Source organism: Thunnus albacares, chromosome 5 (assembly GCF_914725855.1).
Source record: "Thunnus albacares chromosome 5, fThuAlb1.1, whole genome shotgun sequence".
Lineage (NCBI taxonomy): Eukaryota > Metazoa > Chordata > Actinopteri > Scombriformes > Scombridae > Thunnus > Thunnus albacares.
In genome coordinates, this window is record NC_058110.1 from 28,144,134 (window position 1) to 28,171,675 (window position 27,542).

General features: G+C 38.3%; 3 protein-coding genes across 11 annotated transcripts; 1 reads left to right on the forward strand and 2 right to left on the reverse strand.

The window, feature by feature from the left end:
• Window positions 1-37: 37 nt before the first annotated feature.
• Window positions 38-6,351, forward strand: si:ch73-206d17.1 (tyrosine-protein kinase STYK1). Of its 2 annotated transcripts, XM_044350757.1 has the most exons (11): window positions 38-325; window positions 1,416-1,493; window positions 1,588-1,727; window positions 1,966-2,109; window positions 2,247-2,447; window positions 2,597-2,778; window positions 2,884-2,967; window positions 3,196-3,413; window positions 3,556-3,596; window positions 3,804-3,900; window positions 4,398-6,351. In XM_044350757.1, exons 3-11 carry the CDS (start codon window positions 1,679-1,681, stop codon window positions 4,567-4,569), a joined length of 1,188 nt encoding a protein of 395 aa, XP_044206692.1. In that variant the 5' UTR covers window positions 38-325; window positions 1,416-1,493; window positions 1,588-1,678; the 3' UTR covers window positions 4,570-6,351. The 2 variants fall into 2 exon arrangements, with proteins under 2 accessions (XP_044206692.1, XP_044206691.1); XM_044350756.1 differs by lacking the exon at window positions 38-325 and having other exon boundaries at window positions 1,085-1,493.
• Window positions 4,853-14,094, reverse strand: tmem269 (transmembrane protein 269). 8 transcript variants are annotated; one of them, XM_044350766.1, is made up of 8 exons: window positions 13,824-14,028; window positions 13,027-13,078; window positions 11,810-11,859; window positions 10,304-10,451; window positions 9,804-9,901; window positions 8,422-8,565; window positions 8,098-8,298; window positions 4,853-7,103 (listed from the first exon to the last, which is right to left on the reverse strand). In XM_044350766.1, the coding sequence occupies exons 4-8, from the start codon at window positions 10,342-10,344 to the stop codon at window positions 6,994-6,996; spliced, it is 594 nt and encodes a 197-aa protein (XP_044206701.1). In that variant the 5' UTR covers window positions 10,345-10,451; window positions 11,810-11,859; window positions 13,027-13,078; window positions 13,824-14,028; the 3' UTR covers window positions 4,853-6,993. The 8 variants fall into 8 exon arrangements, with proteins under 8 accessions (XP_044206701.1, XP_044206694.1, XP_044206695.1 ...); XM_044350759.1 differs by lacking the exon at window positions 11,810-11,859 and adding an exon at window positions 13,243-13,289 and having other exon boundaries at window positions 13,822-14,028; XM_044350762.1 differs by lacking the exon at window positions 11,810-11,859 and adding an exon at window positions 7,488-7,542 and having other exon boundaries at window positions 6,987-7,103.
• A 3,195-nt stretch (window positions 14,095-17,289) lies between these two features.
• On the reverse strand, window positions 17,290-20,173 carry si:dkey-205h13.2 (cartilage intermediate layer protein 2). Its single transcript, XM_044351474.1, has 5 exons — window positions 20,167-20,173; window positions 19,565-19,745; window positions 19,369-19,472; window positions 18,975-19,146; window positions 17,290-18,053 (listed from the first exon to the last, which is right to left on the reverse strand). The coding sequence occupies exons 1-5, from the start codon at window positions 20,171-20,173 to the stop codon at window positions 17,942-17,944; spliced, it is 576 nt and encodes a 191-aa protein (XP_044207409.1). The 3' UTR covers window positions 17,290-17,941.
• Between the last annotated feature and the right edge of the window lie 7,369 nt (window positions 20,174-27,542).

A 27,542-nucleotide genomic window follows, 5' to 3' on the forward strand; every position in this document is an offset into this window, starting at 1 on the left:
TTTTTTTTTTTTTTTGATCTTTTTCCGTGTTGCTTTCCTGATTGCAGGGACTTCTGTCCAATCAGAGATCAGGGGGCAGTCCTAAAGCCTTTTCATTGAACCAATAATGAAAGGCGAGAGGTGGGTCTTCTGTGCCCTAAGAAGCGCTGGGTTTTGTTTCCATGGTGTGTTTAGAAAGGCGGAGTTCCCGCACTGGAACGCATATTTTCACGTGGGAATTGCTTGGTATAAATTCAGCATAATCGACGCACAGTTCAGCAATTTGGTCTGACGTTTGTGCCGATTTTTATGTGTTTCCAACACAATAGACTGCTACTTTTAAGAGGTTATTGAGCGTGATTTTGTACTTTTAAATCCATGAAACGCGTTTGGAGAATTGTAACCTCTCCTGCTGTCAGAGATGAGGAGTAGGCTGTTTGCTTGAGGCAATTTCTTGCGCAACTCTGCCCTCTGCTGGTTGTAATAGTCGTAAAATGGAACCTCAATCCAAACACCCAACAACAACAACAACAACACTGTTTTTAAATGCCGTTTCCTAAAATACATTTGCATAAAATGTAACAGCTGCCTGTCAACAACACTTAACCACAATAAAACCTCCAACAACAGAACTGAAATGAACAGATGTTTGGCTGCTTTGTTTGAAAATTTCTGGGTTGATGCACAGAGGCTTTATACTTTATATGATACTTTCACACACTTAATATTTATTATATTTTACTGATTCTTATTAGCTTTACCTATTTAGATTTTTTTTTTTAAATTTGCTTTGGCTTATTGCTCCAATGTAGAGCTACAACAATTACAAGTTGATTAATCAATTAGTCGATCATCAGAAAATGAATCGATTTTGATAATCAACTAATCGCTTTCAGTAATTCTTTTAAGAAGAAATGCCCAATTCTCTGGTTCCATCCTCTCAAATATGAATACTTTCTGGTTTCTTTAGTCCTCTATGATAGCAAACCAAATATCTTACAAAACAAGACATTTTAGGCTGCATCTTGGGCATTTTTCACCATATTCTGACATTTCACAGGCCAAGTGACCAATCAATTAGTCTATAAAATAATAAACAGATTGATCAATAATGAAAAAAAATCATTAGTTTCAGCACTACTCCTATGTGTTCACTGAGCCAGTGCCAAATTTCCTCATATGAGACATACATAGTTAACTGAACTTAACACTTTTATGTGCATATTAATCATAGTTTGAAGTCACTTAACAGCAGCACTGTACGTGTGAGCCTCACACCTGTTAATGTTACCATTTCTGGTCATTTGTTAATGATTAACATTCAGTCAACTCTCCAGCTCACCTCATCGGTCAGCGCCCTTGCATGCGGACAGATAAAGCTGGGCCGATTTTTAAAAGCAGCTGATAACAGCCTTGTTATTGCAATTTTTTTCCAGCTTCTCTGTTGCTGGGCTGCTGTATTCATTTTGGTATTACAAGGTTGTTGACTCACACACTAGGGCATCATGTGTCAGGTAGGAAAATGTTTAAGTCATTTGTAGCAATTAGACTTCATGCCATGCTTGATTTTTCAATTTTGAGTTAGTTAATTAGTTTTACTCTCCACAGGGATTGTTCTCTTCTGGTGATGATTGTTGAATTTCGTCTGTCGATATAATCTGCCATTTCTCTCATATGTGAGAAATGCCAGCTGCTCCTTATGGATGTGGACACAAAATGTGGCAACGATACCTCATTCCCTTTGTGCTGTAAGTTTTACAGTACACGTGGCTCTTACTGCATTGCAAACAGCTAGAAGTTGCTTTCTTTTTGAACTCAACAAACAATGTGATTTGATATCCGTCACATGCTGATTTCACTCTTGTAAGGACAGTATGATGTGCTCCTCTCTGGTTTTCTCATTCTTGTTGAAATAAAGTAAATAATGAAAAAACTTTTCTGAAATGTTCTGAACCTGTTTTTCTCTTTTTTTTACTTGTTGTTAAGCTGAAGAATCATCCGGTCCTCTCGCTGTGATTATCATCCCTTCTCTGTTGGCTCTGAGCACAGTTTTTGTGGTGGCTCTGATTTTCTGCGGGCTCCACAAGAACAAACAAAGAGCACAGAGGACGTCGGCTCATTTTACAAATGGTATGAACTGCAAAAAACTGAATATCCGCTTTTATAAAAAACACTGAAAAACACCAAGAAAATCAAAAGCTCTTTTACATCAGTGCCTGAGACCAATGCCAGGTGCTAACTTATCTATTGTTGTGTTTTCTTAATAGGCCAGAAGAGTGTATCCCTGACTGCAGCTTCTGTAAGCACTCCAAAGATCCAGGCAGCTTTGAATCCCTGGGAAATTCCTGAGGAGTGTGTTCTTGAGGGACTAGAGTTTTGGCAGACGGGCCGCTATGGCCCCATTTGTAAAGGTCTGCTGAAGAAGAGAGATGGAGCCTCCTCTGGCGTGGTGGTTAAGTCCCTCCGAGGTACAGCATGAATGTCACAAGGCTAGGAGATAAGTTTCCTCTGTCATTCTCATATATTGTAATTATAATGAGAACACAGTTAATAAGGTTGCTAACTTTCTTTATATGTTATTATTTGACTCCTCTGCTATTGCTGTGACTCTGTATAGATGGCCCCAACCAGCCTGAAGCTAAGGAGTTTGTGCAGTGGGTCCTGTTCCATGTCACAGTGTGTAAACATGAGAATGTGGTGCAGATGTTGTACTGTCAGACCAAACGTCTTCCCATGTACCTGGTCTTAGACGCCTACAGCCCTGGGAACCTCCTTCATTTCCTCTGGTCACTCAAAAATGTAACTGTGGTACACTTCTTCGGTCCAAACTTGTATTTGATGATGCATGCATTCTCCTCAGTTCCTCAGTTTAGCGCAATGACAAAGACTTATTCTTCCCTCTAGAGGAATTCAAACATTGCGGATCCCCCGCAGAGCTTCTCTGAGAGGTCAGTGTTTCTGGTGGCAAAGCAGGTTGCAGCGGGTTTGGTGAGTCACGCTTTGAAGACCAATTATTTCCAACAAACAACAAGACTACAATTAGCACAATTCAGATGTCACACTCTATACAAGATGCCCTGCTGTGGTACAGCAGGTCATGACGCACTTGCCTATTTCCCCAAAGTACAAGGGGATAAATTGTTGTTTATCTTGAATTCTGAGTGAATATTTCAAACAAAGATTGATATATTTGGCTGTAATTGCCTCCTCCCTCAGGATTACCTGATGTCAGCGCACAGGCTGGTGCATGGTGATGTTGCTGCCAGGAACATCTTAATTGGCCCAGGCCTCTCAGCCCGAGTGTCTGGGCTGGGTGTGGCGTTCGGAGGACGCAGAATGGATTCAGCAATTAGGCAGAGGGCAGCAAAGGTGCCTCTTAAATGGCAAGCTCCAGAGAGGATTATGATGCAGCTCAGTATCGACAGGAGCGACGTGTAAGGGCAAGAGTTGTGGCTAAGAAGCACACACAAAAGACACAGAGAATGTGTTATCTGTTTTTGCTATAATATGCCTACTACATCATACAGAAAATGGTTTTAATATGTTGATCTGCAGTCAACATTTTCTTTTCCTTAGGTGGTCATTTGGAATTCTACTGTATGAACTGATTACCTTAGGTAATGTATCATGTCTTGTTGTCTTTAGAGAAATTCTTATTTAGCCACAACTGAATTGTACCTTTTCAATTTAGCTTATTTTAAAAGTATTATTTTCTACAATGTGTAGTACTGGATCATGACACATCATCATCAGCATCATATTACCAATAAAGTCACATTTTTGATTTTATTTTTCAATTATATGTTTTTTTGTTTTTATCTCAGGCTCTCCTCCATATCCTGAGCTGGAGCCTCAGTCTGTGCTCCCAAAGCTACAAGGGTCTTATCGAATGAAGAGACCAGAGAACTGTGGAGGACCTTTGTAAGTAAAGCAGAAGGGCTACTTAACAGGGAATGATTTACTGTCCCTTGGTGCAGGAATAGCAACTGAGTCATTTGTGATGAATTTCCACTCAAATAATACTCTCCCTGGGGTTTTACAAAAAAAATAAATCACTGAACTTGGAAATAAATAGTTTGACATTTTGGAAATATATTCATTTGCTTTCCTGTTTAGAGTTAGATAAGCTACTCTCATGTCTGTTCTTAAAATATGAAGCTACAGTGCAACCAGCAGCCAGATGGATTAGCTTAGCATTAAGACTGGAAACAGTCTGGCTCTGTCCAAAGGCAAAAAAAACAAATCAGCCTCTGGGCACCGGTAAAGATCCCTTATTAACAGTTACATAAGAGTGGTATCAATCTTCTCATCTGACTTTTAGCTTGAACATGAATATGTGTATTTTTGTGTATTTCCCAAAATGTCAAACTACTCCCTTAACACCGAATGTGTTTTAAATCCCTTTCGTATGCTCTTAGGTATGATCTGATGAAGTACTGTTGGATGTGGAGTTTCAAAGACCGACCTGCATTCTCATCCATCATAAAGCTGTTAGAGTCCTCACTGCACCTCGCAGCTACTAAAGACATTTGCGTTCCTGAAATAATGGACATATTTGAGTATAACAGAAAGGCGGGACTGCTCTCATAGATGCAGGTACAACCATCTGACAACATCCATCAACAGGAAAAAATCTTCATATTAAGTGTGGTTATATATCAGATTGTGACATCTACTGTTGACCAGTAGGCCTACCTACAATGATAACCTATAATCTGTCATTTTTGTTTTTAGACTCAGCAGATTAATCTAAATGTATAGACTGAATAGGCTCAACTTGTGAAAAGAAATGTGCAAGAAAACATGTAACTTTGTACTTTTACAGTGATATATCGATGATACAATGAATGAAGGATAAAAGGATGAAAGCAAGTATTTATTATTACCTCTCTTTATTGTCAAAAATGTATAGACATCAAAGCACAGGTCTTATTACTCATCAGGATCTTTTGCATTGGGTAAAGTATAGTTTTTGTATTTCATAATGCTCTTGGCATGCATACATTACTGTGACTTTACAGTTTGAAAACCAAAACAACCACACAGGAAAGCTGAATGCACGAGAGCACATTCATAAACCTTGTCAAACCCCACAGTGGGTTTAAATCAGTATCCCAATCAGAAGACATGACCTTTTGCATTTATTAAAAAAATAATAAAAACAGAGCTTTTGAGGTAGAGCTCCGTTAGGTAGACTCATTTAGATAACTCACAACTTGCTAAAACTATGAGTTATGGCTTATAGAGGGTTCAAATCATTAAAGTCACTGAACTCCAATTGCAAAGTGATGTCGTAACCTTTATTTTGACACCTCTGGTTACAAACTCAAAGATGACCATTTTTAGAAGATACAGAGTGAATCAAAATTTAAATATTAATAATATTTAGGGCTGAGAACAGATGTATTTACCTGTTACTCTGTGCTATTATCTTATCTTTCTGACTCTGATGTACTTTGAATTGTAGTTTCTGAACAGTTATAGGCTATAATCTCCCCATGTCACTCACAATGTACAGTCTCAGCAGAGGGGCACAAATACCAATTGTGAGACGTGATGAGTGATGCCATGAAGGTGTCCTTAGTGAAAAGACTGGTCTACAAAAGAAAGTGATGTCCCTCAGACTGAATACTGGCCAAGTTAAAGAGTAACAAGACACTTATCCTTCCCTTCATCAACCTCTGTGGGTTTAGGATTCAAAACCTCTGCATTGCACTTGGGATCACAGCCAACACTGACTGTAATGCAGCGTTACAACACCTTTAAGGTGGAAGCAGAACGGGCAGCGAGATGAAGTGCTTATCCACTAGATGGCAGGATTTGCAGTTTCTGTGTTGTCTTTTGAGGGTAAATTCACACTGAATCACATGTGGCAGAAAACTGCTGTTGCAGTGCTATTTATGGGCTGCAACCTGCACTCATGTTGAATTTCTGACCTCACCTTAATCAGAGACAACTGCAGTAACATCACCGATTCAGCTGTCGTCAGAAGATGTAACGGTGATCCAGTGTGGATTTAGTATTTAAACTGCAATGCCTCTTAAAACAGAGGCAAACACATACAATGACCCAATAAAATCACACATAGAAGAAATGTGGAACTCTAATACATAGTTTCTTGGACAGAGTGACAACCTGTTAAAAAGCTAATTGTCCCTAGTTCAAAGAGGCCAGGATTGGGGTCAGTGCACTTTCAGTTCAACCCATTTAAAACGTACTTACTTATTAATGGAAAAAAGGTGGACTTTGAGGAAACCCACACCCCTGACCTGAATACTATGGAGATGAAGTGACCCCAACCCTGATAAAAACTTCAACAGATGTCAGTTAACACAGTCATAATGCTGTATGAATGCCCATCACTGTTATAGAGATACAGAAAGGACATGGAATTTTGAATCTTGAAAATGCTGCTGAGAAATCATACTGTAGATCAATTAAAGGCCTTACCTACAGAGCACTCAAACAGTTATTCATTAAGCTATGCTCAACACTGGGAAATAAGCGTTTTAATGTTCTATGTAATTACAAAATTAAACATTTTAAAAACCTAATTGGAGGTAAGAGCATATCAAAATGTGTGCAATTGTTTCATTTGAAATAGAGAAGATGATGTGCCCTGCTGCCGCACATTCACAACATTGATGAAAGATTGGATTAATACTGTAGTAGGGAGATTACACAAGAGATGAACCTGATGACAATTCAGTTTTTAGAACAAGTCACCCAAACCCTGGCTTCAGTGAATGTGCACCAAATAAGACAGCACGACAGTTAATCCTTACCAGTATCATTAAAATGTCCTTCTCATCCCACTCTCGTCAATCCGGGTTCTGTCTTAGAGGTGTCACATCAAAATAAAGATTAAATAGAGCGAGTGTTCGCCTGTGGCGCATGAGCATGTTTAGCTTGGATACTCCATGGCAGTAAGGAGCAGCAGCAGTCTGGAAACCTCAGTTCACCCAGACGGGCCAGAGGTAAAATTATTTGGGGGTTTTGGACAAAGCAACCCTTTTATACTTTGCTGCTCCAAAGGGATGTTGGGAACAAAATGTAGGAGACAGACCACAGTAAGTAGTATACACATGCAGGGGGGAAGGAAGAGCAGAAGACCATGATGACTCCTGGAAAAACAAAAATGAGTTGATTGACAGTGGGTAATCACTGGAAAACGACAGCAACGGCAGCATGCATTGCCAGAAACACTGTCCAGATTAATGTCTAGATTACTACTTAGAGTAAGTCAATGCTTTGAGCTAAATGCTAACATCAGCATGCTAACACTAATATGCTGATGTTGCAGATATAATGTTTACTGTGATATCTTTACCATGATACCATGTCATTATATATTGCAGGTATTTTCAGGCAAATTTCAAGGCAATTCATCCAATATTTATCCAAACAACTCCGGTAGTCTACTGGTTAAGACCCTAGACTGTACTACTCTATGGTTAGGACGCATGCAACATAACCGCAATGTTCACGGTTTGATTCCGGCAGCAGACCACTGATGCGTGAAGTTCCCCTTCTCTCTCTCCCCTCAGTTCCTGTCATCTTTTACTGCAATTTAATAAAGGCATAAAATGCCCCATGAAATATTTTGAAAAAACAAACACACAAATGGTGGTGCTATAGAGAATAAGTCAGGGAATCACTAAAGTCATCAGAATTCCTCTCTAGAGACCATAAATGTCCATCCAATAGCTGCTGAAATATTTCAGTCTGGACCAAAGTGATAGATTGACCAACCGCCACAAGCATGGCTAAAGATAATCCACTTGAAAACAGCAACTTCTATCGATTATCCTAACCTGAACATTTTTTGTGCAAGGACACATTGCTTTCAAGTTGTTCAAAAATCAATTTCCTGTTGCTTTGAGCAGCACAAACTAATTTCAATTCACCTCCATTGTATTGGGGTAGTGGCAGATGGATAAGTCAAAAATGTCAGTACATAAAACCCAAACTCTTTACATGGCTAGATACTATTACCACATGCAGATGCTAAATGTTGTAACTAAAATATGATTTGAAAAATGCATTTCTAATATGAATCATTACTTTAATCATCAGCTCTGGCAGTCATCTACACTGTTGTTTTCTAAATGACTGTACCTCCAGCGTAGACTGCTTTCTTCCAGGCCTGCGACTCTAGCACTCTGTCGTGGGGGTAAAAGTTCTGACTGATCATGAAGAGGATCATGGCCACCGCGATGACCCGCAGCACGGCCATGTTTCCCCCCGACAGCAGAGAGGCACTGGCCAGGATGGCTGAAGAGTAGATGCAGGGCAGACCACGATACATGAATGGGATGCCTACGGACCAAACAAGAGGAAATCTCCACTATGTCCTTTAAATTATTAAGTTGGAGTCAAATGACTGACAACATGACTTTCATAATCTACAGTGTACAATAACAATACATCTCAGAGACTTACCGCTTGAGAAGAAACAGAGGCGGACGAACACAGACATGACGTAACACATGCATAGGATGTTATCCAGCAGGTCAGGTGTCCTCAGGAGCAACGATGTGGCAATCCCAAAGGTTGTGAAGTCAGCAAAATCATCTAGCTTTGCACCTGAGCATGAAAAAGAAAAAAAATGTCAATATCAGTGTCTATGTGAAGTTCACAGAGAGGAATGAATTGCCTTGGTGTTAGGATTTCACAGCTGACAGACCATACCCATACTAAAAATATTGTGTTCTGAATAATCTGCTTTAGAAGCGCTACCAGCGAATGCCAACTGTCCTATTATTAAACTACTTCTAATCCGACAGTGCCTTAGTCATGGGTTTGCGTTCTTTAAAAGTCAGTGTAAATACGTTATCATCTCTTCGGCATGGTCACCGCCAATGTGACTGACACATGACAGTGGTATGCGTACGTGCAAAAATCTCCAAGTGGAAATTTCAGTGTCAGCCCAATGGGCGGCCATTCTATAAACAACATTCTCCCCTGCCTTGTCTCTTTATCCCTCAGGAGCACGTAGCATGTTTTCAGCAGATGAGGATGAGGTGATTCAGGCCACGGCTCAAATGAACGAGGTGGAATTCCACAGCCAAGGGTCAACAATTTTAGCAATTTCAGATATGCAGAGAACCCAAAGCAACGGGATAAAATAGACAATTGGGTCGTGATCCTGTGGAATTAGGCTGCTTAATCAGAAACTGATTGTTCATTTGACAAAATACGTGGGGGACACAACAACATCCACCTGCAAAGTCATGCAGAAAAACCCTGTCGGGACACAAAGCCCACTGAAATGTGCAGCTAACAATGTATTGTGATGCACCTGGGAGCTATTTTGGGTTTGGGAGAAAATGTGAACTTGTACACTGGGAGCAATGTTAAAACTGCTATTTGTGCCTCCTGATTTACTATATACGGGACTGTGATCTTTTTGAAAATATGCCAGCAGTGGTAATTCATATGATGCATATTTGCATCGGGTGTTTTTTAAGGTGGTACCACCGAGGAGATGTCGTGCCATTTATGCTCAAACCTCAACCTTGAAATTTTTATGGGTATAATTTGCAGTCTTTAGAAATATAAGAAAGGCTAAAAAGCCACTGATTATACCTACTGATTGATAAAAGCTCAAATTGCATTATATAAAATATGTATGACTCTTCTCGAGACTTTGTAAGAGTATCCAGAGTATTCCAATAGCTGAGTTTCCTTTTACTGGTTCCCTTTCTGTGTGACCCTGTGCGGCCAAATTCAAGTCCAGACAAAGGACGGAGCAGCAAGCTCTGCCAACACCCCAGTTGAAGTTTATCTTTAGTAAGAACTATTGACCACAACACTCCACTTACCCAGTGCAGAGCAGGCATCAAGTCGCCTGGCAACTGCTCCATCTGCCAAATCCAGCAGGTAGCCAATCAGAACCAGCCAACATGCAGCATGATGGTGCCTGAACAAAACAGAGTGAATTGTTAGGTTAAGCTATTTGATGACAGCGACCCATTTTAAAGGGTGAAATATCTGCAAGTTCTCACAAGTAAAAACTAGTGGTGTTTAGATTTCAAAATACAGTTAAATAACTGTCTTTCTCCTATACATATATATATATATATATATATATATATATATATATATATATATATATATATATATATATATATATACACACACACATATATATATATATATATATATATGACAAAATGCATTCAAATTATTATCTTTCTTTTTTTTTTTTTTTTACTAAAATCCACATCTATCCACACAATGATTAGGGCCATTAGCTAGTTAGATTAGCTGATCCTGCCTAATGTTCCAGAGAGTAAATTCCAATAATGGCGTGTTCACTCACCCATTGAGACTGCTGAGAATGGAGGCCATGCCCATTACCATGTTGGCAACTGACAGAGCGTTTGCTGCATTTTTACGTGCAAACTCCTTGATCTGGAGTCCTGTGGCCTGATCACTCAGAAAGAGCTTGTTGGTACACTGGAAGAAACCTGAGACCACAAAACAACAGCAGTTAGTAGTTGTTTGTGTTAAGTAAATAACCTCTGTTGTGGTTTAAGAAAAAGCTAAATCACTACCACGATCAGTTGACCATACCAGATGACCTGTTGATGAACGTGTCTGAACGGGAATAGTTTACCAATTATATCCCAGTTTGAGTCAGACCTCAGTTGTCAAAATCCTGAAAGTAATCTGGATGCTTTACGAATAGCAGTCATTACTAAATAACAATATTTTGTGCACCATCTAGTGAAAATCCTTTCTGCAGGATATTAAACCATCAAATGTTGTGTGTTCCTTGTTTTACTGTATTTTAAAGCAAAATATTACTACGGCATTGATTCCCTCGTCTTATGTAAAAGAAGCATCACTTACCAAGACGTATGTTTATGGGACGGAGACCGACCTTACGATACATTCATCCATTTTCAGATCACTAAAATGCATTTGTTACTGTACATTCATTCAATCAGGGGTGCGCAGCCTACAGCATGCAACATTAAAGTGTCTCTTTATCTACTCATTACATTGTCAGTTATATCTATACAGTAGACATGTGTTACATATTTTACTGTCACAAAAAAAACAGCCGCATTTACATGCAGTTAACTTCAATATCTAGAAAATATTTGGAAAGGAAAATTGTCAAAAGGATACAGTATCTGAACAGGGTGCATGTGAAGTGTTAGCACTCAAATGTGATCTTATCAGGGGTCAAATACACAGAAATACTGGTGGGGGGAACAAGCCATGGACATTTAGAGGACTACCACATAGTGGCTAATGTGAGTGTGAGCTGGACCTACTGCATTGACACATACCTGACATGAGATCAATCAGACTGATCAAACATAGTGACCTGAGACAAGGACATGGCAGCAGCACTGACATAGCTAACTAAGCCTGGACTTCAATGGAGATTGTGGTGTAAAAATAAATCTACAACCGTCCCTGGTTTCCTTCTTTTTATGACATACAGTTTATATTAAGATACTAAGCTGTATGAGGTTATATCCTCAATAATAAAACAGTTTATAGGACTTATTTTTGCTTACAGTGCAATTAGTAAAAACATGTCACGCTAACTTGATATGTTTAGTTGCACTGATGACAAAATTTGCAGTATTTACTATGGTCAAAGCTACATTAGTCAGCAAGATGGAATGACTGCTGACACTGCCTCACTCCAGCCAAAAACAGACAGACAAAGAAATCTGTTTTCTGTCCGTCGCCACTCTTGTGAGTTTATAACTTTCTCTCAAGTCATAGTACTGTCCAAGACAGTATGCACAGATAAATGACCCGCAAAGTTTCAATATTTTGAAATGTTGCAGTAGCAACCCTTCACCCTGAACTTCCTGTGATTCCAAAGCCAGACGAGTTCAAGAGACTCTTCATCTGAAAGAAAACAGCGCATGAGACACAGCAGAAAGCCAACAAAAACTTACACTTTTACTTGACAGCATGCTTTTTACTTCTCATTTTTGTGCTTTAACACAAATCACAACCTTGCATTTGAATTACCTGAAAATTTTTCTCGGGAAGGTTTTGAGTCAGAAAACACAGCACATGAGATACTGCAGGTGACATTCTGCATTTAATTTGAATATCATGTAATTTCCAAATTCACTAACTGGACAATCATTGACTTTTTCTAAGAGCCACACATGCAGCTCCATGTGCATAAAAGTCTGCTGGGTTGCAGATCTTACATTCAACTTTTACTCTAACATCGAGACAATGCACTGACCCGGGGACTAATAAAAAGGGGATAAACCAGAGCCATACACACTGTCAATTTCAAGCAGGTCTCTATTTCTGGACTGCTGCCTAATGAGTGCAAAGCATGATGGGAAGGCCCTTGTTATATAATACCCTGCTATGTTACCTGGTAACGATTAAAAGCCTAAACGAAAAGCAAGGAAAACAATTCACAACAAGAATAATCTGAAGTGAATTTACTGGAGAATTTGCATTATTTACATGTTAGAGTTAACTACATAAAATATAACTATAAACGACAATAGAATTGCATTTAATTATACATGATGTACACCAGTCATAGGAGATGTATGCAGTCTATTGGGTGTGGTTTGTGAATTTGTAGCGCAGTTTCACAGTATACACTACCTTAAGCGAATATCGTATCCAACAGTAACTGTACTTCAAACTGTAAAACATATGTAGTATACATTATTATGTCCATAGTTACAATGAAAAATTTCTTCCAGATCTTAATTATAATAGTTAATTATAATAATTGCATATAAAAACTGCAATATGTGCTACTTGCGGCACATCTGATACTGTATACCGATATCATACAGTATATTCAGTGGTTAATTCTATTAAATGAATTATTCCATCCCGCTCTATCCAGTCTAAGCATCTTTAAAACTTCCTCAGGGTATTAGTGACTGTTTTCTTGCCTAATTTGATTAAAGCAGATCTAGGCTACTTTAATCCTATTAACACCTCCCATTAAAACCTTTAACACCCATGTCCATGTTGGTATACAGTAATCCAGATTATGAGACAAGATTGAGAAACAAGCACTGTACCTACCAGATGAGGGAGTCAGGAGGATCATGACTGTCTCTGGATCACAGCACAACAGCTGAAAGACAAAATTTAAAAGCACTTACTTCAGATAAATACATCACATATATTGTACTGTATATAAATTATGACTATCTCAAAATTTGACATATAAATTAACAACATCATCATCCTAAAATAGCCCCTAATAACATTTTAGGTGATCAGTTTTGGCAACCACACACTTTGCTATACTGGTAGCAGTCCACTTGTAAATCTGTCCACTGCTGCTCTGATGGAAATATTGTGTGATAGCTGTAACATTACAACATTATGGCTGAATCTAACTTTAAATTGTGTGCGTAAGCTATACATCTCCTTTAACTGTCTATCTTTTTAACTGTTGAAAACATACTGCCAAAATATCAAACACACAACAGGCTGTAAGCCACATAATTCAGCCATGGCTCTTCTTTAAGGCTTCCCAAATCTTTTGCTACTTCTGCGTCCGAAACCACCTGCTGCTCAGCAGGAGCCTTAATGCGCAACGCTCTATCCTCAGCACCAGTCCCCTATAAAGCTAATGCAGCGCCAGACGGCCAATATCCTTCTGTGCATAAACATCACCGGAGGCATGAGAATAACAACAAAGTAACAGGTGTATATGATACTGTCTGACATCACAGCATCTTAAGGAAAAGGCCGGAGCAAGTGCGCAACTGCGTCACAACCAAATGATGCTACAAATGTCATCTGTTCTAAAATACCTATTCACTTTTAACGTGAACGTACGGGTACCATACATAAAGTGCATCTCATCTTACCTGAAAGGACCTCCACAGATTACAGAGACTATACAAATCAAATGATGGAGACGTCTAAACGCGCACGAACACTTTGGATCTTATTGTCTTTCTTTCCTTTTCTTTTTTTCCCCCAAGTAGACTGATTTCTCCTTTATCTGTCTGTTATCTGACTTATGTGTTTAAAGTTGCTACGCTGTCAATAGCATACACAGTAGATGTGGCCGTTTACCTGTAAACTTCACAGCCGCTTTTTCGGCACGTCCTTTTAAAGACCAAGGGTAAATCCGCTGGAATATTCCACCGGAAATGACGCTCCCAGTTGCTTCTACACTTTTCCATAATATTGTTGGGCAATTTACTTGATGACTACCGATATACTGGAAATTATGTGTGGACAAAAAGTGCGAGAATGCGTGTAGACGAGAGGAATGACATTTTAATAATATTTTTCTTAAGATTCAATCAGTGTTTTTATGAACACATGAAACAAAGCACCACACCTCAAATAAAAACATCAAACTCCTATTTTGCTATGAGTAATTATATTATGACTATCCGGTGTTACAAATGGTGTGATCCCAGACGTGTTACTGTGGAAAAAGAGTGTCTCTGCAGCCCGGACGCTCAACTGTGAGTTTGCATCCTTATTATCCGCCGAGGGAATTCACATGTGCCATCGTGGTTGTTGTTTACATCCCGCCATCAGCTGTTGCCGACGTCATTAACTCCGTCACCGCTAGATTACAAACCCAACACCCAAATGCTTTCATGTGTGGGATTCTGCAACACCTGTTTAACCTGAGTTTGAGTCAGGACAGAGTGCAGTTCCAGTGCAATGGAGGACATCCTGCCTTGTTCTGGTGCCAAAGAAGTTATCTCCATCTGCTCTCAACCACTTCTGACTGTTGCCCTGACATCCCACGTAATGAAAGTCCTGGAGAAAATGGTGTTGGCCCATCTCAGACTTTGAACACCTCTCTGGACCCGCTGCAGTTTGCTTTTCGCCCTCAGGTTCATCTACCTGCTTCATCAAGTCCTCTCTCACCTGGACAAAACATACAGCACTGTGAGACTCATGCTCTTTGATTTCTCCAGAAGAGAATCCAGCCTGGACTGCTGACAGAGAAGCTCCAGAGGATGCAGGTAGACGCGTCCATAACCTCCTGGATTACTGACTACCTGATAGACAGTTTGTGGAGGGGCCTGTTCTCTCACCTTTACTCTTCACCCTGCACACCTCTGACTTTCAATAAAACTCGGAGTCCTGTCACCCGCAGAAGTTCTCAGATGACTCTGCAGTTGTGTGGTGTGTCAGCGGTGGACAGGAGGCAGAGTACAGAGACATGGTGGACCGCTTTGTGGCATGATGTGAGAACAACCATCTGCTCCTAAATGTGGCCATAACCAAGGACCATTTCCATTCTTGGAGAGGAGGTGGAGATGGTAGAGGGATACAGATTCCTCCACAACAGACTGGACTGGAAATGCAGCTCAGAAGCTGTCTACAAGCAAGGGACAGAGCAGACTCTACTTCTTGAGGAAGTTCAGGTCCTTTTAATGTGCACAGCAAGATGTTGCAAATCTTCTACCTGTGCAATATTCTGCGCCGCTGGGGCAGCTGCATCAGAGCCAGGGACACTAACAAGCTAAACAAACTGATCAGGGAGGCTGGCTCTGTGCTGGGGACTCCTCTGGATACACTGGAGCTGGTTGTGGAGAGGAGGATGCTGCACAAACTGATAAACATCATGGAGAACATCTCTCATCCCCTCCATGACCTGCTGGTCAAAGAGTGGAGCACCTTCAGTCAGAGACTTCTTCAGCTCTGCTGTGACAAACAACGCTGCAGAAAGTCATTCCTGCAAACTGCCATCAGTCTGTAAAATGACTCTGTGTGTCAGGAGAGGGGACTCCTCTGACAGTGAAGACACACTGCTCACCTGGACTTTTATTTTATTATATTATCCATCACATCTGTTACATTTCATATTCATATTTTGATCATCTTTAAAGTACTCTATATATACTATTACAAATGTATATACGTTGTGTAAATTATCCTGACTTGCACTAATGTACAGTGTACTATACTATAGCATATTAATATAATTGAACAATGTATACTCAGCAAATAATATATTAGAGATATGGTTATACCTCTAGTCTCTATTCTATTTTTATTTGTTCTATTTATTTTTCATATTTGATTTAATCTATTTACTTATTGTACCTATGTATTATACCTACCTCATTGTTTTTCTATCTATCTATCTATCTATCTATCTATCTATCTATCTATCTATCTATCTATCTATCTATCTATCTATCTATCTATTTTAATGTAAGATCATTAAATCATCATATAAGACCATTAAGTACAATAAGCCAGTAGTCCCTATAAATTAAGACAATACTGCTATAAGTACTTATTGTTGTGTTTTCAAGAGTAAGGTTAGATTTAACAAAAACAAAATTTTAGACACTTAACATTTTTGCACCAATATTCGATTCATTCATTACACCCAACTCATGCAACAGTAAAGACAAAGAACAAATACAAAGAATTGTGTTTCAATCACCGCCGTCTTTTTTTATTTACTTATGCATCTAATTTGCATGATCTACCTGATTCCTCCAATGGATGGAATTGATGGAAAAGCAAACAGGAACACACAACAGGGGCTTTTAGTTCCAAGTTTAGTTCCAGGAACTTTCGGTCGAAAAGGTGCCATACTGTGAGACTCCAACTATTATTTTTGACCAGTTCAGGGGATCAGACAGTGGAATGGTGAAGCTTTCTATCAAAGGTTTTTAATTAACGCTTAATATAGTAAGTAAATGTTATTAATAACAGAGTAACCCCTTCTGGTACTGTAGGCAGACATGTTTCGATAACTGATGTTCAATTAGGACACAGATACTTTAACTGATATATGTTAATTTTTATTATACTGAGGATTACCAATTTCCATTGTTCGGGATGTGTAATCTACTGCTACTAATATTAATACACTGTAAAACCATGGACCTGCAGCAACACATTACAAAAACATTTGCTGAATTCATGAATGACTAAAAGTTACCAAATGATAGAAACTTGCATGTGAGGCTGCAGTTATAGTCACACATTAATCAGCATATTACAATAGTTAACCACGACTGAAGCGAAACTGATTTAATAATTGTCTTTGTGCTTTAATTATTCAGTTTGACTAATTTGTGCTTAATAAGTGGTTGATTAAGTATTAATCATAGAACTATATTTACAGTATACATAAAGTGGCTCCTGTGGAATTTATTTCATGGCAGACTAAACAAATTACCAGCACTCTGGGTTTGTAATGTCCACTTCTGTCTTAGATGGAATACTTTTATGTTAATTCAGTTTAAACAGATTCACTAATCAGTACAGATTAATGGAATCATATTTGCAAATATATGATCCCCACTTCCCGTATATATCATGGGATTTGCAAGTGTGGATTTGCAATTGAATAGATGTCAGATTTATTTCACTATTCTGACCAATAGTAAAGATACTTGACCCATGAGATCTTATGCTTCCTGTAATAATATGACTACAACTCCAGTATAAAGTTCACTAAATGCTATACAGATAATGCTGCTAAAAATGTTTTGTTTTTCAACATTCTCCTATGAATGAGTCATCACCTTATGCTTACGGTAACAACATTAATCCTTGTTTTTCTTGTTGTGATAACCACACGGCTGGATGCATGTCAACTTTTTTAAGCGCTGGTATCCGAGTGTTATTCATCAACACTTCTGCTCTGTGGACTCTGTGGATTTAGAAATGTATTTACATATGCAATTTTTCATGCTCGCATCATAAATATTCATGACGCGAGCCTTACTATAATTGCAAACGTTTCCCACAGAAGTGTGTTTGCTCTCTTCATCAAGTCCTGAGGAGACACTGTAAGTTATTGGCAATGAGAATAAAAACATACAGGAGGAATCCTAAAAGACAACAATCTACACAGCAACAAATACAAAATGATATAGACTGATGATCTTAACATCCTGTCATAACAGTTACTACACATCCTCCACTGACATTAAATACCCTAAACAACAGTCTGGTGCACAGCAGTGTCTTCATGACCACTGATGGTTCACACTGAGCAGAAAGCCAGCGGGCAGGTGAAGCGAACCTTGTAGTCTTGACAGCGTTTGCCACCTGGCTGCTCAGCGGTCACACAGGCAAAGCCATGAGTAGCGTCATAGCTGCAAAACACATACAATAAACAAACTGTCAAAGGGGCAAATTCACCAATTTTAGTCAGTTTACAGTGATGACAGTTGCATAATGCTCTCTGTGGCTCAGGGGGGGGAGTGTTCAAAAGTGTGAAAAAATGGCCCCGATGATGTAATAGTGATGTCATCTGGGTTATCCCAGCTTGAGTTTGGAGACCCCAGATGTATAATAGAAAGCTTGCATCACAAATTACAGGTGTGGAGTTTGAAAGATGCAGGTGTAAACTAGATCTAATGACTGATGCTATCCAGTAGCATTATGGGAATTGTAGGATCCAGTGTTTACTGGGGACTAAAAGTATCTCAGCCTCTGCTGCTTTGATTTTGATCATTCTGTCTCTAGTCTGTCACAAGTATAGGGGTGTTTTGTTAAATGCTTTTTATACTAGTACAGCCTTATTATTTTGTGTATCCTTTTAGATTTTATAGACTGTATCATTTTATATTGTTGTAGGTATTACAGTTATTTATTAATATATATTTTAACAATTCCACATATAGTTTTTTTAAGCTTATAACCATTTATTATATATATTAACAATTACAGTATAGTTGTTTTTTTTCCTTTCATTGTTTTTAACTTTGTGATTAACATTATTTTTTTCTGTCTTTCCTATCAGCGGAGTGTGTATGTGTTGATCTAGGTGATGAGCTGCTGCATACAGTTGCCCTTACAGAGATAAATAAAGTTGTACTGAATTTAGTTGAATTGAATTATTACACATCTGGAAATGTAATACAACTCATAGCAACACAATAATGCAATACTTCTTCTTGCTGTTTTTCATGTCTAGGGTGAAAGTGCGTCTACAGTCTGTTGACACACTATGATGTAAGTTCTTGTTTATGTATCAACACTTGATACTTGTTGTCGTCTGTCCCAAAACTCACACTTGAAAGATGTCACCAGTCTTGTGCGCCGGGACACCAGATACTGTCATGGCTTCAATTGCCACAGGCTGAGAACAGACCTGACTGGGATAGACCATCTGCACCTGGAGGAGGGTCTCATAGTCACCCTGCCCTGTGGGATTGTCTGAGTTGAACCAACGTGTCCTGCAACCTGCCAAACAGTGAAAAATATTGAACAGTTATAGACGTATAGAGAGTTTTTCATATTGTAAATTATATTTATTATATATAATACGGTTTGACATTGTGGGCCTTATATCTGAGGCTCTAAGACTTTGAATTTCAGAACAGGAAAACTGGAAACTCTGCTTTATAAGACAAAATCATAAGACACTTTGTAGCAAAATGACTTCCTGACAAAATAAAAACTTACCCTGACAGAAATCTGAGGGACAAGTCAGCATCACTTGATAATCCTCACATTGTTTACTCTTCTGTTTTTCATTGATGCATGCAAAACCAAAAGAGACATCATAGCTGGAATATAAAACACAAACCGCCTAAAGCACACGTTATGAAAGCTTGCTTAGCTGAATAAATGTCACATCAAACAGAACCGATGCGCTTACGAGAGGTAGGTGTCTCCGGTGTGTTTGGCAGATATTCCACTTGTTGTTTTAGCTTCGATGCTGATTGGGTTTTCACAGACTTGACCGGGGAAAGTTTTTAGCAGACGAAGAATGGACTCCACATCACCCTCATCTGACGGGTCATCGCTGTTCAGCCACTGTGTTCGACACTGCTCTGACACTGAGTAGATGTTACAAATATACAAGTTTGCTAAAACTGTGGTTTAGCAAGAACAAGACTGATGTTTGTTAGGAACTGTATGAAAATTATTGTAATATTTTTTTAAGCTGAAGGGAGCATAGTAGTGTTGGTAGTGTGGGAAAGCAGGGGAGCCTGTTTTGTGTTCTTCTTACTCCAGTTGTATATTTTATTTCAGCCTTGGACTAATATATTATTGCTTTCACAGACATGGATGAGTATTTTTTTACTTAACACGGAAAATATAGATAAACAATGGATGGATATGGGTAACATTTTACAAATATTTTAACATATTTTAACTTATGTTGATGTAGCCACACAGAAAAATTAAGAAAATATTCATCCATACGTTTTCTATATACACCCTTCATGTTCAGGGTCATTAGGAGCTGGAGCCTACCCAGCATGCACTGGGCAAGAAGTGGGATATACTCACATTCACAACTATGAGTTTCCACTTTATCTAAACTGCATGTTTTTGTGAATATTTGGAAAATTTATGAACATAATTTACAGGGAAATCAGAGTGCTTTTCTTTCCACATTAGTGTGTTTAGTCCAAAGGAAAGGAAGACACATCACGTACCTTGACAGAACTCTTTCGGACATGTGAATCTGACTCTGTAATCTTCACAACTTCTGCTCCCCTGATCTGCATTTACACAGGCAAATCCGTAGGTGGCGTCATAACTGCAAAAACGAGGAGAAGAAGGTGACGAGAAGGGTAAAACCTATCCCCTCTACCTCCTGAGGTAACATTTTTTGTACTTTTTGACTGATGTCATTAATCTCACTTTAAAAAGGTATCAGAGGTATTTGAGGCAGGATCTCCAAAGATGGTCTGAACCTCGATGGCTATTGGCCGAGGGCAGATTTCTTTGGGGTATATGTTGAGGAGGTCACTGAGGACCTCATAATCTCCGTTTCCTGTTGGGTCATCATGATCGAACCAGCGCGTCCTACATTCTATGAACAATCAGGAATCAAAGAAACCAATATTTTGTCTGCGTGTAAATACAATCTATTGTACAACCGTCAATGTTTTTCCTCGAAATGATTTAAGGTTGTATCATTTTTGTTGTATCACATACCTGAGCAGAACTGTCCTGTGCAGGTGAACATGACCTTGTAATCATCACACTGTCTCCACTTCTGCTCTGAGTTCAGGCATAAAAGACCCTCTGATGCGCTGTAACTGCAAAACACAACCATCACATCCTAATGTTATACTTGGCTTGAGATCACCACCACCAAGAAAAAAAATCTACCTCTAGTATCTGTCTGATTAACTTTTCAATTTTTTTTAGATTGATTGATTGACTGACTGATTTGTTTATTTGGGTCTTCTGCACCTTTTCTCGTGCCCAGCCTTTATGATACTAGACAGCAACAATAACCAAGGAGTTGCAAAAGAGTTGCATTTCAACATACATTTCAAAAAGTTCAGTTTATATAACAATAATGTCCCGTTATGATGGATACAGTGTTTTCTGTCTTAGGTGCCATGTATTTTCTATATCTCTGTTCTCTATATCTGCCATCCTCAGTTTCCAGAGGTAAAGTACTAGTTCTTAACTGAGCACACTGGCATCTTTTCCCTCTCTGTAAATTTAATTTTATATATGGTCTGTATAGTATTTAACGTGATTTATAGGCTTTGACTTATTACAGATATTCTTGCTCCATTGCTCCTTATCAGTTTAGTAGTTTTAGTAGTTCTTTAAGTAGTTTTTGCTTGACTGTATTTTAGAAGTAATACCTCATTTTACTGTGGGTATTGATCCTCTGCAAGTCACCGATTTCAGTGTAGGTGAAACACTCGACACATGTGTGGTTTATTTTCCACCACCATGCGTGCAGCAATAAAAATAGCTACATATCTCCCCACATAAGTTATAAATTACAACAAGTTCAAACATTGATTAACGTCAACAAGACTTTGATATTCTTGCTCCACGCTAAAGGTCTAAACCTGTATTGTCTTGTCGAGTTGGAATCTACTGCTCTCCCATTACAGAGGATTATTAGTGATAACAACATTACATAGAGGTCCATATTAATATAAAACTATGTTAATGTAGTCAATGTTTGGCTTCATGCCCAAATTGTTCTTGATTGGTGAATAATGATTAATAGATAATTAAATCTTGACTATGACATCGCACACAAAACAGACATAAACTGCACATTTCAACACCCATCAGTTCTTTGCACTATCACGACCTCCTGATGTCAACTCAGTGCTACAAACGTCTTTACGTGTGGAAGGTATTCCTGGTGTGCTGAGACTTGATCCCCGAAACAGTCTGAGCCTCCATGTCCACGGGGCTGGAGCAGATCCGGGTCCAGTGCTTCCTTCTCAAGTCACTCAACAGCTCAGAGTCCCCATCTCTGGAGACATCTCCCTCATCAAACCAGGCTGTCTTACAGGCTGGGGAAAGGGGGGGAAGTTAGATCTCAATGTCTTGTGCATTGTTGCTTCAGTTATCAATAGGTTGTGGCAAAATTAGTGCAGGGCTTACTTTCCAATGCAGTGATAAATAAGTGGAAGTCTGGAGGAAGAGAAGGTCACTGATCAGTTAAAATTTAGAATTTTGGTGGATAAATGATTCTGTGTATATAAGAAATAATAAGAAATTAAGCAATCATTATTTTTATTACCTGATACTAGAAGAAACCAAACTGCAAAGTTCTAAAATAGCAAAATTCAAGAGAAAACAGAGCTGAGGAGGCATCATTATGAAATACACAACTTAAATTAGCTAGAAAGTACATAAAATCTAATTACCTGAAAGACCAACATGATTCACTATCTAGTAATCCTGAGGAGAGAAAATCTAATTAAAAAATCTTAAGTTGTTCATTAAATTTAAAAAAAAAAAAAAAATCTTTCCTGGATTTTACTCACAAAGTTGTTTCCATGTGAAGTAGCATATGGGTATAACAGTGTAAATACCAGATGGGGGCATGTCTGCATCACCTTTTGATTTCACATCCGACCAATAGGTTTCATCTCCTGAGATCTTGTGGTGTGTGCACAATAATTCTGTATTTCTGCCCCTCCCATAAAGGTTGACCCTTACAGAAGACACAGTTGTCCTCAGTTTAGCCAAAGCTTGAGTTATAGAGAGAGAGAACCACTGTTTCTTTTCACCACTATTTGACCACTTTTCTTATGATTTACCAAATAACCTGAAACTAACTTGTGAGAGGTGAATGAAGAGGCTTATTTATTGTAGAAATATTGTGACTACTTCATTTTGAATAAGTTCTTAAAAATGCATAAATGGATCAATTACGATGTGTTATATCTCAGCAATGAAAACATTTCTTCTTTTACCGTTTGATACTTTATATCACCTATCACCAAAGTTTATAAAAGCTAATCATTACCTGCATATGTAATAATTAATTTTGTAACATCCTATATACTGTTTATCATTTATTATTGAAGGCGTAACATACAGTAATAATTTAGCACATTAGCTATTATTCTGTAGAGGAGCATCTATCTAATTAACAATTAACTTACAAGTATTCTTTATTTGTATGCTGTAATATGACAGCAGGTTTTTCAATATTTTATCTGACAATCCACAGAATGATGGGGAACTTAATTTAAGCAGTTTCATTTTGCATTTCTTTCCTTTACTTGTGCCATAGTACATTAAAGGACAGTTTCACAATTTTTCCAAGTCTGTCATAAAACAATATTCAGGCAATAATCCTTCCTCCTGTTCATACTTGCCACTAGAGGATCCCTTCATAGCGCACTTACAATGTAAGTGATGGAGACTAAAATCCACAGTCCTCCTTCTGTGCAAAAATGTATTTAAAAGTTTATCTGAAGCTAATATGAAGCTTCAGTCATCCAAATCCAGTAGATATCTTTCAACGTTACAGTCTTTTTTGTGCCAAAGTCCCTCTTTTTGTTACTATACTACTACTACTACACCATACTCAACTAGGAAACACTGTCTAAGGAAACATAAAGAGAGAATTTTATGCTAAAACAACTGTAAATGTGGCAGATATCCACTTGATATGACTAACTCAGACTGCTGAAGCCTCATATGAGCTTCAGATAAACTTTTAAATATGTTTTGCACTGTGTGGCCCCCATCACTTACACTGAAAGAACATTTGATAGCCGGTATGAACTGGAGGAATGATAACAGCAAGCAAAACATATTTCAGTGTTTATTTGGGCACCTGACTATTGTTTTAATATAGTCTTGAAAAATTATGAATGAGCTGTTCTATTGTTTTCATCAAGCTGCAGTCCTCCAGTTAAACAGTGTGTAGTGTTAGGTGACCAGGTGTGGTGTACACTGGTGAAAGTCAAGACTTCCTCGCTTCATGTTTTGAAGCCAGAGGGATTTAATCATTATCCCCGAAGGCTGAGAGAGAAAGAGAGAGCAACTTGATAACGTGTTTTCTATGTGAGCTTGACAGCTATGATTATAAACATGACAAAGACGGCTACTTATTAAATTCAGACAGTCCTGCATGTGCTGAAAGAGTTAATATACAGTAGAATCTATGAACTAAACGTATAAACTTAAATGAATTATATTTTTGCACTTGTTGTTTTCTGATACAAACTTGAACACTTTTGTTTCACTGGCATTCATTTGAAAAGGTCAGCGTGTCATCACTCAGAGTCTGCCTTTATTATTCTTATTATAACACGGTGACAAGTTGAGTTTCTGTAGATAAAAACTGAGGTGTTGGCCAAAACGGTAAAGCCTCAGGCGACTGCTGTTCAATATTCCTGAAAGATAGGTTTAAAATAACCAGGATTAGTGTAGAGTAACTGCTATATGCATGACATTGTTACACAACACACCCAACAGGGTCAAGACAGTGATGCTTTCCTGACATAATATGACCACAGGAGATCACTGTGAATATGATATTAGGCTTGATAACTATCAAATTGTATTTCTTAAAAAAAAAAAAGAAAGAATGATTCAAGTGTTGCAGCAGTATTATGTTCAAACTGTGCTTATTTTCAATTATGTACTAAATGTTGGCCGCATTTTCTGATGGGATCTTATTTCTACTGTGAATGAACTTTATATCACTGTTGGAACAAAGACACAGAATACCAGACATCAGACTCTAAACATGCAGTAATTCAGCTGTGTTGACGAAAGGAGGTCAGTTAAAATGAGATCTTGGTTTAGCGTGTCATGTTCAATCCAACAGGTTTCCTAAAAGGCACAAACAGACCTTAACTGAGTTATAATAAGGATTTATTCAGTGCTTTCAGTCTAGAAATCCTTGAAAAGTCAGAATTGTGTTTTGTTATTCTGGCTTTAATGGATAGCTTAGCACATTGAGCCACCAATACGCTCCAAAAGTCGTTTTTGATTAAAGGGGTGCTCCAGTGATTTCATGTTGCATTTCCATAAAGTGTTGGGACTTGCAAGAGACAGATTTAAAAAAATAGCGCTCAAAATTAAAGCAGCACAAGCTGAGATATCCTGACTTTAAGTCCCTAATATGGGTCAAGCAACAAAAACACAGGATACTGCACTTCCCATAATGCAATTGATAGCATCTTACACTCCATGTCCAAACTCCACACCCCCCAGTTTGCCCAAGCCCAAGCTAAAATAAACCTATTGACGTTATCGGGGGTTATTTTAGAAACTTTAGAAACTTTCATCCATAGAAGACATAATACAACTGTTTTTGCTGGCTAAGTCGTATCATTTCATGTTGACTTATCTTAAAATGATTGAGCTAAATATGTATTATTAGCACAGAAGGGAAAAAAAATCATACAAGACAACAGGATATGTCAGATTTTTATTGAGACACTGAATTAATCGTTTTGAGGCTCTATTAAATATACATGGTAAAAAAAATATATTATTAGTGCAATAATGATTGAAACAGTTGGAGATGAGACAATCCATGTCACAGAGTGAGAGAGAAAGAAAAAAATCTAAAACATATCTTTCATGTATTAAACTCTATCTGTGTTTTGAAGGCACTCAACATACAATGAAGGCAGCGTATGTCGAATGCCTCACATCAATTATTCTACAAAAACACAGCTCCCTTTTAAGAAGCTTTCCAGTATCTCATCTGCACTTGTCTTAAAACTGATTTCTTTTGTAATGTAAATAAAAAGATCATTCAGTATAAGAAAATAAGTCATGCACACTCTGTCAAACTTGTTTGTGCTGGAGTGATGATTGATTTATTGCTAGATGGGAAAATGTGGAATGAATTACTGTAACAATGTTTAATAAGAGAGTTTTACACGCACACACACAAAAAAGTAGAAGGCCTCACCTTTTTGAAGGATGGCAGATCTGTGAGGCCACGTTGTATTAAATCGAGGTTACACAATGGACCCCAGATCTCACTGAAGTGACTCTCTTACATAACCATCGTATTGTAGGCGTGAAAACTGAGCCACCCAAAAACCCACCCCTGCCCTGTCCTCCGTTGGTAAAAATCCTCTGACAGACTGACAGAAGATTAGTCCTCATGTTTACAATTGAATGTCACACAGTCGATTATAATGTGCAGGTAACCCCTCCTGTGTTTCTGAAGGGGGTCCTTCTAATCTGGTTACGTAACTGCACTCTGCTGATGACACCGTCAGTGATAATTTGTTCAATTTGCTAGATAATGGTTCATGAATTGTTTACTTCTGTTTTCTTTTGCACTGTATTATGAGAAGCTCTGAAACTATGGACGAGTGATGTGTATCCCTTACACAGAATATTCATAATGTACAACGCTACTGTTATCAGCCTACTGTAAGTATCGATGACTCATCTAATAATGAGCCTGTTTAACCTTTTGTTTTTTGGGGGACGACTATGTTTATCCAACTTTTGTTGGTGCATTCACTTTACATGATGCTTTATTTATCCTCTGCCAAGGTAATTTAACAAATAAATACAATAAAGTCTGTAAGATGAGAGTGTTTTACACCCATGGGACAGGTTTACTTTAGAAACCTGATTTGGGTGTAACCTCTACAAGGGAACATTGGATCTTGACTTTCTGAACAGGCTGGGCAATCATGCTGTAATTTTCCCAGCCTCTCCTCAGGGACCTGGTTTAAGGTTTACCCGTACAATGGATTATTTAGGAACAATGAACTGATTTTAGTGCAAAAAAAAAAAAATGCTTTCTCTAAAAGAAAAACCTCCCAGCGTAGAGCAGAACACAGCAACACAGTGGTGAAAGAAAGAAAACTCACAAGATTACAAATAGCACATGAATTTTGTTTTTAATTAAGAAACACCGAGGGCAGGGGGAGCGTCCTTTCAACACTGGAAATGGAACAGTCAGGTTGTCCTGACATGGACAATATTTCATCTGGTACACTTTCATTCATTTAATCGAGTTATTGTCTTTTTTCTGCCATTCAGAAGTGACACAGTAAAATGTAAAATAAAAAAAAAAAAAAAAGAAATCCATCATTCCTAAAAGTGCACCTTTCATATACAATTGATGTTTATGACCAAGCTGTATTTTGCAGTGGCCTAAAAAACAACCAAAAAAACAGTGGCAGTTACTTGACAAGTACGTCATTGGGCGACAGTGTACAGTGTATATATGATAATCCAGTTTAAGAGCAGTTTAAGAGCAAACACCATCTTATTCTGCTTCAGTGTCCTAAACCTGGACCACAGCATTGGCTCTTCTTAATACACATGTTCACAATTGAACCAACATGATGGCACCTTTCTGTGTATTTGGAGCCTAAGACTATTTTTTTTTTCATTGAGTAAATAATAACACC

Bases quoted from the DNA above. Each gene is read 5' to 3' on its own strand.
- si:ch73-206d17.1 (XM_044350757.1), top strand. From the start codon at position 1,679: ATGGATGTGGACACAAAATGTGGCAACGATACCTCATTCCCTTTGTGC. The intron at 3,414-3,555 runs GTAAGGGCAAGA...TCTTTTCCTTAG, and splicing joins AGTATCGACAGGAGCGACGT to GTGGTCATTTGGAATTCTAC. The intron at 3,901-4,397 runs GTAAGTAAAGCA...GTATGCTCTTAG, and splicing joins GAGAACTGTGGAGGACCTTT to GTATGATCTGATGAAGTACT.
- tmem269 (XM_044350760.1), bottom strand. From the start codon at position 13,051: ATGATCCTCCTGACTCCCTCATCTG. The intron at 9,902-10,303 runs GTGAGTGAACAC...TGTTTTGTTCAG, and splicing joins ATTCTCAGCAGTCTCAATGG to GCACCATCATGCTGCATGTT. The intron at 8,566-9,803 runs GTAAGTGGAGTG...TTTCATGCTCAG, and splicing joins TGATGCCTGCTCTGCACTGG to GTGCAAAGCTAGATGATTTT.
- si:dkey-205h13.2 (XM_044351474.1), bottom strand. The intron at 19,147-19,368 runs GTAAGTTTTTAT...ACTGTTTGGCAG, and splicing joins TCCCTCAGATTTCTGTCAGG to GTTGCAGGACACGTTGGTTC. The intron at 18,054-18,974 runs GTGAGTTTTGGG...TGTGTTTTGCAG, and splicing joins ACTGGTGACATCTTTCAAGT to CTATGACGCTACTCATGGCT.